The 14,292-nt window shown below is 38.4% G+C and overlaps 1 protein-coding gene across 7 annotated transcripts in view; it reads left to right on the forward strand.

Annotated features, from left to right (window-relative positions):
* The window catches only part of GRIP1 (glutamate receptor interacting protein 1), a 663,043-nt gene that overhangs the window by 518,994 nt on the left and 129,757 nt on the right, over positions 1-14,292 (forward strand). For all 7 annotated transcript variants that reach the window (XM_032854882.1, XM_032854884.1, XM_032854883.1 and 4 more), the window contains 3 exons: positions 5,611-5,694; positions 10,268-10,343; positions 12,786-12,931. In XM_032854882.1, the coding sequence (XP_032710773.1) occupies positions 5,611-5,694; positions 10,268-10,343; positions 12,786-12,931 (306 nt within the window). The remainder of the gene's footprint in view (positions 1-5,610; positions 5,695-10,267; positions 10,344-12,785; positions 12,932-14,292) is intronic.

The following is a 14,292-nucleotide window of genomic DNA, read 5'->3' on the forward strand; positions in this document are numbered from 1 at the left end:
GCAAAGGAGGGACCTGATCTGATGTCTATTTTCAAAGGCTTCCTCTGGCTGCTGTGTTGAGAAGACACTGCAGTGGCAATGGGGAGACCCTGGGAGGCCAGTTGGGGAGCTGTTACAGTGGTCCAAGTGAGAGACAGAGGCGGATGTAGGGAAAAAGCAGGTACATTCTTGATCACTTTGAAGGTAGAGCCAACAGGATTTCTGGATAGATTTGATGTGGGTTGTGCAGAAAGAGAGCAGTCAAGGACCACCTGAGATTTTAAGCCTGAGCAACTAGAAGGTGGGGTTGCCATTAATGGGGTGGGGGGCAAGAATGTGGACAGAGCTGATTTGTGAGGAGAAGATCGGAAGTTCATTGTTTGAAATGTTACCGTGGAGGTGTCTATTTGACGTGCAGAAAGGCAATGTCAAGAAAAGAACTGGAGTTGGGGTTAGGAGTTTGGAAGAAAGATCTGAGCTGGAAATGTATATTTCGAGTAATGGGAACATAGAAGGTATTTGAAGCTTTGGGACCAGATGAAAGCACTCGAGGATTGAGTATATATGACCAATCATGAGTTTTTATTCTTAACATAAAATCCAACACCGAAAATGCAATGGTGTTTTTATAACAAAATCCACTGAAGTCTGTGTTCAGAAACCTTGCTATACCATTTTTCATCTTCAGCAAGAATAAGCAGTAGAATCGAGCATTGAGAGCTTAGACTGTGTCACTGGTTAAATGTCAGTTTTCCCCTTTCTAGCTTCGTTATTTAAGTTCTCCTAGCCTTAGGTTTCTCATCTGTAAAATGGCTATAGTAAATGTAGGATTTTGATAGGAATTCAAGGCTGTTATTATGTATTTAGATCATCACCATGCACTTAACAAGCCATAGTGCCTATCAGCCATCATTACCATGATTAGCCATGATTACACTAAAGTACTGTTTTCTTGAACTTCAAAAGAGTCCATTTGTTTTGAAATCACTATCTCAGACCATCACCAAGGAGTTAAGAGAATCCAGATATCTAGAGCTAATGCTCTTTGATTAACCATTTTTATTCCACAGGGGATATAAATATCAATAAAACACAACCTCTTCCTAAAAAGAACTCTTAGAATAGCTGTAAGGCCAGGAATAGAGATTTGCCGAGTTAGGGGTTATCTAGAACTAGGGGTTTCAGAGGATTTGAAGGAGGTTCTGCAGGTCCACCAAGAAAAGGAACATTTTAGGCAGAGGGTACAGCAAGGAAGTAAGAACACAGAACAACACACTAGAGTTGCTGAAGCACAAAGGGAAAGCGAAGACCAGCAAGATAAATAGGAACAAAATGGTGGAGGGCCTTGGAAGCCATATTGGTAGAGCTTGGATACTATCAGGTGGGTGATAAGGAGCCTTTAACGGTTTTGAAAGCCAAGGATCATCATCATCATATTTGAGTTTTTAGAATTATCATTTTAGGGAGCCAAATGGAGAATAGGTAAGAGGCTATAAGCCCAAAGGGTGTTATAATTTTCCAAAAGCTAGGTGACATCCTGAATAAATACAGCTTTAGTAAAGTTAAAGAGGAGAGAGTAGGGATCAGACATATGCAGGGATTCAAAACTATCATAACTTGGTGATGATACCAGCTTTTCCTTCCTCATGCATTAAAGCTGATGGGAAAAGGGGAAAAGATAATTTTAAAAAACGAAAGTGTGAATACGATGATAGAAATCAGATGGAAGAGATGTATCCTCTGCGGATTATCTCTGTCTCTATTATATTTGGATAAATTAATAAGATCTTTGAGTTCAGGGAGGTTGAAGGGATTAAGAAGCAGCCCCTTCGCTGAGCTCAGACTGCTCGCAGGAGCAGGCCGCCGCTGGGAGGACGTGGGGAGCGAGCTGATTGCCGGGAGATAAGCCGCCAGAGGCCGAGACTGGAAGCTCTCCCAGGAATCACTGCAATTTGAGGCTCAGCCACCCCCAGAGTCCAGAAGGAGGTGGAGGAAGGATACGCATGTGTATGTGTTTGCATGTATGTGATCTGACAGAGAAGAAATGGAAGTTGGACCTTGTGCAAACCACTTACCTGTTTTAAGATTCAGATTCTTTATGAAAAGGAATGGTGGACCTACATGAGCTCCGAAGTTCTTTTCGACTTAAAAATTATGTGGTGTTTTGTATTTAGAGAGGCTATTACCAATCCATATCTTAGGTATTTATGTATTAAACTTGACCTGGAGCTGTGTCTTCGTATTTTACGGTGGCATACCCCTTAAAGGATTTTGAAATATTACATAATTGTCATTCATTTTTTTAGTTGGCACCTCACATTCCTTATCATGAGCTTAAATAATTGGAGAGGATGTAGTTTCTGGCATAATATTTATATGTCTTTCAATGGTGTTTCCAGTCAGACCTTGGTGCTACCTATTTGCTTCATTTATTTTATGGAAAACATCCGCCACAGCATCTGATTGGCAAAGGCAGTCCTCACTGTTACACCATCAGCTAAATCAGACTAGCTTTCTCTCAGAAAAGGGACTTCTTTAATTCAAATAAATGTGTTCAAACATGTCCCTGAGGGGTGTCTGGGTGGCTCACTCATTAAGCGTCTGTCTTCAGCTCAGGTCACGATCCCAGGGTCCTGGGATGGAGCCCTGCATCGAGCTTCCTGCTCAGCGGGGAGCCTAGTTCTCCCTCTCCCACTCCCCCTGCTTGTGTTCCCTCTTTCACTGTGTCTCTCTGTGTCAAAAAAATTTTTAAAAAGTCTTTAAAACAAACAAACAAAAAAACATGTCCCTGAGATAGCCTCCTTACTTCTCAATTCCAGTTCTAAAAGAGAGATAGGTAATTGATGATAACGATGATGAAGATGATGATGGGGAGCTGGGGAAGCCGTCTCAGGTCCCCTCCGTGTAGTTCATCCTGGAATTCAGTGTGAGGAAGCAGAAGCTACCCAGGGAAAGCTCTTCCTCCACCTATGACAATGGTGAAGGAAAAACAGGACAAGCCCAGCTACCTGAGCACCTTCTCAACCTTTTTTTACATCTCTTAACATCCTATTGCCCAAAGCAAGTCACACAGAAGGCCAACACAGTGAGATAATGAGGAGGGAAAGTATCCAACTTCTATTCTGCTGTTGAGGTAGAGGTTGAGGAGACGGTGAGTAGTATATAATTTAGAAAAATCTTATCTGCCATAGTGAAATAATACAATTTCACAGATGGAAACCAGAGACAACAATACAACAATTTTTGCATGGCAAAATTCATTTCAATCTAACCCTTTTGTGTACTGGATTTCATTCTTTGGGGAAGCCCCTTACTTAGATCATATCAATATGTCCGTAGGTCCACATATGCAAATGTGAAGTAATGAATACAATTCACGTGGCAATATAGGGTGTCCAGCTACTGAATATGCAAACCTGGTCACCAGGATCTAGTCATGCAAACAAAAATTATGAAGACCAAATCTATTTCATTAAGTATATAAAAATATAATCAACATTCACATTTAGTTTTGTAAATGATGAACAGCAAGAGTGTGGATAATCTAAAGCTGTAGATAATCCTAAAAGTCTTTCTATTGACTCTAGATTTGATTGTAAGATTTTGTGGTCAGCAAGATTTAGCTCAAGCAAAACTAAAATTATGTCTTTCATTCCCAGAACAGACACCCAGCCAACAAGGACAGGTGGTCCAGAATTAAAATTTGGTGGTATATAATTGAAAGTTGATTTAATGATTAAATGAAATAATATTTGTAAGCCATTCTGCAGATTCTCTGGCACACAGTAGATGCTCATTAATTATTTCTCCCCATATCTTTTCCTTTCCTTTCTATTTGTTCCAGTAGAACAAAAAGATCATGTTTTTAACCAATTACTTCAAGTGGCTTATTGGGTCATGGAAATAAGAAAACATTTGGTTTGAACTCAATTTTTTTTTTCATTTAATTAAAACTGTACCTCAGCAGTTTCAGCTATTTGAGTGTACTGTTCCTAGCTGATTAAAATGAACTAAAATTCCCCTGATATCAAGAATATGACATTTAATTAAATCAGCAGTATACTAAAACATTTGTTCAGCTGTAGGTTTATGTTGTTTTTCAGCAGATCCAGATTCAGTTGTACTTTATATCCCAGCCCGTTGTGTGCAGTTTTGTGAATTTAACTGTGTACTTTTCATAATCATGTTTATTCCTTTGAGGATTCAGAATTTCTGATAATTAAAAATAGTTGTAATTAATGCGAAATTAAAATCTGAAATGGTAAGAAATGTTCTTTTAAAAGATGCAATTAAATTCTATCTATAGACTCTATACCTATATCTAGTCTATCCATATATTTCTAGTGGCTAGTTTTATTTTTTTTAAGGTTTATTTATTTGAGAGAGAGAGAAAACACACACATGGTGGTGGGGGGAGGCAGAGGGAGAGACCCTCAAGGAGGTTCCAGGCTGAGCGCCCAACCCAGCATGGGGCTCACTCCCACGACCCATGAGATCATGATCTGAGCTGAAACCAAGAGTTGGAGACCTAACTGACTAAGCCACCCAGTCTCCCCTTTTGTTGGTAGTTTCATGTAATAAACTTCTCAAGATCTAACAGCAATGTAAAAAGTGTGCCATTGATAATAAACACAGCATCAGATAATTAGTTATCATTATACAAATTCAAGATTAGGATCCAAGACCATCAAATTCTACTGTTTGCAGATTCTTTTGTCTTTCTGAATAAAAACATCCCTGTATCCATAATGATGAAATATTCATTTGTAGAAATTTGTTTTTTATTAATTCAGCAGTGGTGTACTATATAACCAGAAATACTCACCACTTTCCTGAAAACAATCTCACAGAAGAATTTAGTTACTATACCTTCCTGCAACTTATATCCTGTGTTACACCTGTATACTGTATAAATTATTAATTAGATATATCAACTTGATCATGTAATTTTATTTTGTGAAATAGAAGCAATAAGCAGACAAACACAACATATGCCTGATGGTATTAAATAAAATTAAGTTAATCTTTATTTTATTAGACAGCAGTAATATTCTGAATATACTAAAGAATTTTTTTTTTGCCCTCCAAGTTTGATTTGGGTTACCCTTGTTAATTGCTATGCATCCATCATGTCAGGAAATCTACCTGCATCAGCGTCATCTGTTAATGATAATTTGAGAGTAGCACTTTTTCTTCCCGTATTAGCTGCAAAAATAAATATAAATACATTATTTCAAGTATTACAAAAATCAAAATTGGTTTTAAATTTTACAAAGGGGAAATAATTCTACTGAGTATATGAAGATCGTCTCTCTTGTTATATGAGTTTTAACAATGTGATTATTATATGTTCTACCTACAAGCTGGCTATATAAGACGGAAGTAAGTACCCATGAATTTGACTCCACTTGGGCCTAAGCCTAAATCACTTGTGCAGACTATTTTATGGTATTTGTGTGACATTCCAAATATTTTTTCTAACATTGTCTTTGAAAAGAAATTATTGCCCCTTGATTACTCATAATAAAAATAATTTGCAACGGGATCTGTAGTGTCTTATGCCACATCAAAAAAATGGGTGTGTTCTTATGACTTAAGACTTACATTTCTCTCTCTCTTCCTGGCATTCAGCTGTTCAAGGATCAAGTGTTATTTTCCGAACGGTGGAGGTCACATTACATAAAGAAGGCAATACCTTTGGTTTTGTAATACGAGGTAGGTGGTGGCTGGAAAATATGAATCATCTGATATTCTTGGAGGATTTGTCAATGAAATATTAGCAGTGAACTAGAAAGTCACCCAAACAACAACAACAGATGTTTCTAATGCATAAAGTCACCTTATAATATTTGCACCATTATTTTAAAAAATAAAACAATGAGTGGGAATCAAAGAATCCAAATGACCTAGATTTGTTTTCAGCCCATTAATACAGAGCAACAAGTCACCATTTGTAAATCTTGTCAATTCATTCATCCTACTGATTTAACCACTTTTCAACATGTGTTTTGCTTTCCCTTTATACTTTTTTTACCTTTGAGTCAAAAATGTTGATGAATATGGCTTGATTTGATTTAATACACTAGGATTAAGCAACTTTATTTTCTCCTGAAATACATTTTGTTATTGTAGCTTTCTAAAAATGGATTGAAGATAATCTAATCCCTGAGAACCTATGTGCATCAGCTTACCTTACTTTATTATGGAATGACATTAATAATAAAGATTTCAAGTGACTCCAACTTGCCTATAAAATCATCAATTCTGAGCTGTAATTCTGGCTTTCAATATTTTATTTTTCTTATTAGCAGTTTCATACCTTAAAAACTGCAGATAAACATCTTGTAATTGCTAGTGTGACAATAAATTTCAATAGGGAACTATGTAGGCATCAAGGAATTTTTTTAACATTTCGCATTTCTTGATTTTTTTTTTGTCTTTACCTATTGTATTTTATATTTCACCAGGTCAAATTTTTATCCACATTAATAAAACATTAGTTAAAATTAACTAAGCATCTTAATAAACATACATGCATCAAGGAATAAAAGAAATGTGTTCACTTATATAGACTTGTCTTAAATAACTAAGCTTTAAACATTAGATTCCATTCCATGCCAGTTATCTAGCAAATCAATCATATATTTATTAAGGACATGTCAGCAGAGGGCCGAGTACTAGGGAGTCATAAGACAGCTCCCTATCTGCAGGGAATTATAATCCAGTGAATTTAAGACATAAGTTGATAAAGTACCCAAGTGAATGATAGAGAAAATGGAAAATGTGGAACTCACTGAGTGATTTAGACCAGCAATTATTACCTTTTTCTGACCAGCTCCTATTTTTAGATGGAGCGTTGTACCTTCATCATTTACCTTTAACCATTTCCACATTGCCGTGCAAAGGAACTAGAAGAATATAATAAAAAGTCAGTATATAAGTAATTTTGGTTCAGAGGGTGGTAGATACAAATCCATTTTTGCAATATAGGTATGATAGAATGACACTCTTGGACTACAATGCCTACAACCCTAATTATTGAAAAGCTGCAGTAAAAAATACTGCTGGTGCAAATATTCATTACTAGTTGCTATATGGTTAATCAATAACAAATCAAACTGCTAATGAAAGAGCTAAAGCAACAGTAATTTATCATTAGGAACAAAAAAAGAATGGAAGCATTTGAAATCTATAACCACCTCAAGACAACCGACAATATAATGTCAACAAAACGCCCATCCCACCATTTGCAAGAATTTCAAGTATCTGTACATGCATGAAGAATAAGCATTTTCTAGGATGAGCCTAGAATACTATCTGGTACATCATAGGTGCTTAATAAATAAGTGAATAAATACTTGAATGTGACCTAGATTTGTGTGGACATAGAATTCTTAGTGTTACACTGATTTTAAAACCTTCTTAACAATGAATCAGTATTAGTTTATGAAAACCACATTTTTGTAGGCTTTAAACACTCCCTTAGTACATCAGTTGAATGTAAAAGTTTGTGGAATTTTGTACAATTTTTTAGGAGAATCAAAGGAAGCATTTATATTTTTAGAGTAGTTTGAGGCCTACCTGAAGGGTTGTCCGTGCTCAAAAGGTGGCCCCCACCCCTCCCTTCAGAATCCTGATTCATCCCAAAAAGAGGTGCAGAATGAGAAAATACTGTTGATATTATCAAGGCAGAGAAGACATCATGGCTTCGATGGATTTTGAGCTAAACTTATTTCAGTGAGAACACCAGGACTTTCAGGAAGGAAGAGGACAGTATCACAGATGCAGGACCTTCATTCCATATTGGTGAATTTCTTCTTCACCAGTTAGAATGGGTGTTGGAATAATAAAGTGGGATTTTATCTGATGAATGGAATTGCATTTCTTGTGCTATTTGTGAGAAGTTCTAAAACCTTGACTCCCCAAACAATAGAACCTTTCACCTATAGAATGAAAAATGATGTCTGGTCTGAAATTTGCAGAGTTAAATTTGAGTTAATGCCCTTGCCACCAAGCTAAGGAAGATGGCTTGGAATAATAGGGAAAGCACTCTGCCACTAAAAGTTCCTTTTCACTTTGGGCAAAGAAACTTTATCAGTCATTCTCAGCTAGAAAATTGTAGATAGGGTCTACTCACCTAATACATGGAGCCCAATATCCAGATTTGGTCTGCATTGTGGGCCCAGCATGGACATTTTTTTTTATTTTTAATTTTTTATAAACATATACTGTATTATTAGCCCCAGGGGTACAGGTCTGTGAATCGCCAGGTTTACACACTTCACAGCACTCACCATAGCACATGCCTTCCCCAATGTCCATAACCCCACCCTCCTCTCCCTACCCCCCTCCCCCTGGCCAACCTCAGTTTGTTTTGTGCCATTAAGAGTCTCTTATAGTTTGTCTCCCTCCTGATCCCATCTTGTTTCATTTATTCTTTTCCTACCCCCCAAGCCCCCCACATTGCATCTCTGCTTTCTCATATCAGGGAGATCATACAGCATGGTTATTTTTAAAAAGCATTCCAGACGAGTAATACTAACATGCAGCTAGAATTGAGAATACTGCTGGTCTCTGAGTGGTCTCTGTTTTGCTTTGCAGCTCCAAATGTCTAAAACTAGGAGAATCATAAGCTAAATTTGGTTGTTATTTCAAATACTGATAAAATGCCACATATCACGAAATTTAGAGCTATCTCACCCTTTGCCATGCATTCACTGTTAGGGACTTAAATGTAGACCAGATCAAAATTATGGGAAGTCTTGTACTATCTTGGGCCCCCCCCCCATCCTTTTCTAAATCAGCATCCCTTCCGGAGAAAACAGATCTTTTTATGATCACCTTGCCAAAGAGAAATCACATAATAGTATTTATATAAATGTGGGTAAGCATATGCTGTAATTTATTGTCATGATTTGCATTTTAAAAATGCTTTTCTGAGGAAGTTGTGAATTTCCTATTGTAAGTAAAGAGGAACTTTGAAAGAAGCCATCAAACTGAGGGAAAGAATGAGATACTGAAATGGAGCTCATATCATTCAGCCAGACTGAATAAATCATTTGTAGTAGAAGTGAGCAGAAAGGAAGCATTTGCGTTCATCAGGAGCAGTGAATGCCTTTTGATTTTTCGTTGAGGCTAGATTCTTTAAGTTGACCTCTCTACCTGTTCCAAGTTTGGGAAATGCCAGTCTGCTCTAGCAGGCAGACATTAGGGGTGGAATATTCAATGGTTAATATTCATACTTTTCAGATACTGGCAAACTAGGGACCCCCAGGTGGGCGGCCAGGATGGTAATGTATAAAGAAACCAGGTCAGATGCAGAATAGTTAAGAAAGTGGAGATGTCCAGCCTAAAGAAGATGAGACTTTACGGGTGTATGATCACTGTTTTCTACTTTCAGAAAATGTTTCTTAGAGTAGAGAGCATCCATTTTTGTGTCACTGCTCTAAATTATAGAACAAGGACCAGGAGATGAAAGCTGAAGGAAGAAGGAATCAGATGAATAATTAGAAAGAAGCTTCCAACACCACAATGTGTCCAAATGTAAAATAGGCTCCTCAAATCTAATAAGTAGCCATCTGGGGGGTCTCAAGGAAAGGCTGGGGGAGCCCAGAGTATGGAAATTTTACAGAGGTGTCCTGGATGTAGAAGAGAATTTATAATAAATTACCTTCCATCTTGAAGTTTCTCTGTTTCCAAGAATTCTTGAGCAGAAATTGTCCTTATCCAGAGCTAAAATCTCCATATAAGCATTGCAGTTGTTTTGAAATAGTCTGTCAAATTTGCCCCCAATTTTTTGAACAGCCCAACTTTAATGGAACAGACTTCAGCCTCTTGAATTTTTTTCTTTCTTGCTTTAGGTACTCATATACGTTTTCCCTCTTCAGTTTTTGCTTCCTTTGTGTCAGGTTGTAGACCTACTCACCTGTGTCATAGCCCAGGTTCATTGGCCCCAGGGATAGCCACCTGCACTTTGCTCATAGCTGGTTGTTCTCGTTAGGCTAGTACTCGCCAGTAGTTCGTGCTCTTGTGACCCTAGTTGTTAAATATTTTCTGTATCACCCCTGAATCCAGCCATATATTTTTTGAGAGGCGGAGACATTGTGACTTCAAAAGCACATTCTATATAAAATAAAGAAGATTTTTGGAAAAAATTTCCATGTTTCACTCTGCACAGCAACAAAATGTACATTAGTTCCATGCTGGCATTTCGTAAGTGATTCTTTTTAACAAAAACATTGTTAAGCTGTATTTCTTTCTTTCTTTTTTTTTTTTTTTTTTTTGCTAGGAGGAGCACATGACGATAGAAATAAATCTCGTCCAGTTGTAATAACATGCGTTCGTCCTGGAGGACCTGCTGACAGGTAAACTTTGTCTCTCTGTGTCGCTGTCCAGATAGATTACACAAAGCTGGGGCAAGCAAATATGTTGGAATGTGAAAACTGAAATCGTTCGGGCTGTGGAATCAGAAGAAAGAAGGTTCGACTCCAGACTCGACCCTTAATTACCCTATGTGTTTGGCAAGTGACTTAATGGTTCTGAGCCCAATTTCCTCCACTGTAAAATGGAGACACCAATACCTACCTTTTAAGGTCTTCAGGTTTTGTTTTTTTTTTAAGATTTTATTTATTTATTTGATAGAGACACAGCGAGAGAGGGAACACAAGCAGTGGGAGTGGGAGAGGGAGAAGCAGGCTTCCCGCTGAGCAGGGAGCCTGACTCGGGGCTCAATCCCAGGACCCTGGGATCATGAGCTGAGCCAAAGGCAGACGCTTAAGGATTGAGCCACCCAGGTGCCCCTTAAGGTCTTCAAAGTTTTATCAAAGACTGCTTAGTGCCTTGCAGGGGACCTATCATGCAGTAGATACTTAATAAAAGGTGGCTGGTTTTTTCGGCAAGCGCTTTACGTGCATCATCCCCAATTGCTAATCTTCCAACCCGAAAAGATGGGTGGTGGCATTTTGGTTGTTACTATTATCCACATTCTTATGACTATTATTACCTTTTGATGACGATTATATATGTCAGAATGGAAGGAACTTTTTTTTTAAGATTTTACTTATTCATTTGAGAGAGAGAGTACAAGCTGAGGAGAGGGGTGGAGGGAGAAGCAGACTCCCCACTGAGCAGGGAGCCCAATGTAGGTCTCTATCCCAGGACCCTGAGATCATGACCTGAGCAGAAGGCAGCCGCTTAACCGACTGAGCCATCCAGGCGCCCCTGAAAGTGACTTTTAATAAGAGGGAAGGAGAGTTGTCAGTGTCTAGAGCTATCTCTTTCTTACTGATTAGAATATTTGAAAGGCTCTTTCCTTTCACGTCATAAACGTGGGGGAGGGGTCCTAAGTAAACTCACAACTTAACTGTCTCAGGAGATACTTGTCTTTGTATTAATTTCCCACAGCAGAAGTCAATTCCATAAAGGCAGGAGACCACAACTCCTACCATTCGATATTGTTGAGGGGTTGGGAAAAAAATCCCCTGGTTACCCCAGACTTTGCAATATGTTTCAAACAAGGATACAGTTTTTAAACCTTCTCTTATGCAATAGAAACCAAATGATACGTACTATTTTTTGAGCACTTAACCATGTGCCAGGAAGTGTACTAAGTGCTTGACAGACATTATTTTATTTCATCCTCACAGCTGCCTACGAAATGAAGTATTTTTTATCCACACTTACAGGTGACAAAATTGAGGTACGGTATGCTTCAGTGACTTGGCAGCTAGCTTATCCACGGAAGAGCCAGGATAGGAATTCAGGTTTCTTTTCCTTCAAAACTCATGCTGTTAGCTTACTTTTCTAAAAAGTTTGTGTTTAATATTAAATAAGAGACTACAGAGATATTGTTTTCTCTTGTCAATGATTTTTCTGGAAGTAAATAACATTTCCGTTCCTTATTAACATTTAGGTTGGGGTTGACCAAAATGTCAGAAGCAGGCCACTAGTTTGTGAGCAATGTATAATCAATTTAATTTGGGATGAAATGGAATCTAAAAATTTAAGATAAAAATTTAGAGTCAAAATTCTTAAGAAAGTTATCTAGGTGAAAGATATTTAAGAGATTTTTATCCTTTCAAATCCTAAACTTGCAATTCCCCCATTTGGTTTTCTCATCTCCATGACCCTCCCTGAAGCAGGGAGGTTATGATCTGGGAGGCTCCTGGGCTGTATTTTAGTGGTGTACCCTATTATCTGAGGAATCTTTTTCCAGTACCTGAGTGTCTGTGGTCACAGCAGAAAGAATAGTATTTCCCTCTCTCATAGAGAATATGAGACTGAGTCAATTTAATGATTGCCAAAATGTCCTGATAAATCAATAGAGAAATTTATAGACTAGGGAAATTTTTCACCAGGGCTCCCTGTCCCACTTGGGTTCACCGGTAATAAACTGAATGGAATCAGCAGTCTTTTCTGCTCACCTGGCTTTGGAAAATTACTTTTTAGTAGCATTTACCTAGTTTTCCAAAGCCAGGCTCCAGCAAATCAATTTTGGATATTTTGGCAAAAACCTAGAAAAGGGAAGAAAATTGTGCATTTTGTACTTTTGTGCCCCAAGAGTTAAGTGTGGGTGACTTGGTGGTTGACTGATGTGCAGTCATTTCCTTATTACTGACACTCATATCGCAGCAATTTTCTGCTCAAGGTTACAGCTTTCCTCTCTTACTGTCACAAGGATGCTTAAAAGGAAATGCAAATGGGATGGATGGCCAAACACGTGAAAGAACCGCTTTAGCTAAGCGACTGTTAATGCTAAACCACATTATGTTCTGCTAATGAAGACTGTTTCTCTGTTCTCCCTGCAGAGAGGGCACGATCAAACCTGGCGACAGGTTGCTCAGTGTGGATGGAATTCGGCTTCTCGGAACCACACATGCTGAAGCCATGAGTATTCTTAAACAGTGCGGACAAGAAGCAACACTGCTGATAGAATATGATGTCTCAGTGATGGGTATGTCCGAGTCCTGCCTTGGGGCTCACTAAGCTCTAGGTCATGTCATTGTCCATCCCTGATAAAGCACTCTGGATTAAGAATGGACTGTTCTGTCCTCCTGCAGCAGACAGAATTTCGTCAGTACTGTATCATTACTCTGTTGGGTTCAGGAAGAGGTGAGTGGTACTTTTCAGTGAGCTAGAGTTCTTGTGTCAATAGCTTCTGTAATAAGGTCCCATTCCGTCAGAGTGTTTCACTTAGCTATCAGTTCTGCTGTGTGGATTACCCTTTGGCAGCCAAGTATTTTCCCCGCCAAATCACAAAAATAGTATTATTAACGTAAGGGCTGTACTTTGTCTCTTACTACCCGGAGACTGGGAAAAATGGGAGATTTCTTTCCTTCTTGAAACTTCACAGTGTGATGCTCGCTAATCAGGATCTGTGGAAATTACCAAGCACCTTATCATTAGATTTAGGAACAGAGAAAGAAAAGGGGACATACGGAATCATTGATTAAAATCAATGAGAATCATCGATTAAAGTACAAATACTGTTGAGTGTAGTATTTTTTTTTTATAGAGCTGACACAATGTAGCATTCATTTCAGGTGTACACGTAGTGATTTGACAAGCTTGTATGCAAAGCTATGCTCACCACAGCTGTAGCTACCATCCGTCCCCATGCAGCACTATTACAGTACCTTTGATTATATCCCCTCTGCTGCGCCTTTCAATCCCATGACGTGTTCATCCCATAACTGGAAACCTCCAACTCCCACTCCCCTTCACCCGTTTTGCCCATCCCCCCACCCTTTTCCCTTCTGGTAACCATCAGTTTGTTCTCTGTATTTATAGGTCTGATTCTGCCTTTTGTTTATTCATTTGTTTGAATTTTTTAAGATTCCACATATGAATGAAATCATACAGTATTTGCCTTGTCTGACTCACTTCACGTAGCAGAATGCCCACTAGGTCCATCCATGTTGTCTCAACTGGCACTGTCTCATCCTTTTTTGGCTGCATCAGATAACACACCTTCCTAATCTATTCATCTATCTGTGGACACTTAGGTTGATTCTGTATCTTAGCTATTGAAAATAATGCAATAAACATAAAAGTTCATGTATCTTATCAAGTTAGTGTTTTTGTCTTCTTTAGGTAAAAACCCAATAGTGGAATTATTGGAACATAGGGTATTGCAATTTTTAATTGTTTGAAGAACCCCCCTCCATACGGAAGCACCATTTTACGTTCCCACCCGCAGTGCATGAGGGTTCCTTCTCTTCCACATCCTCACCAACTGGTGATTAGTGATGTCGAGCATCTTCTCATGTGTCTCATGTGTCTGTTTGTATCTGAATGTCTTCTGTGGAAAAATGT

The sequence above is a fragment of the Lontra canadensis genome, unplaced genomic scaffold (assembly GCF_010015895.1).
Source record: "Lontra canadensis isolate GAN:19392208 unplaced genomic scaffold, GSC_riverotter_1.0 scaffold9, whole genome shotgun sequence".
Lineage (NCBI taxonomy): Eukaryota > Metazoa > Chordata > Mammalia > Carnivora > Mustelidae > Lontra > Lontra canadensis.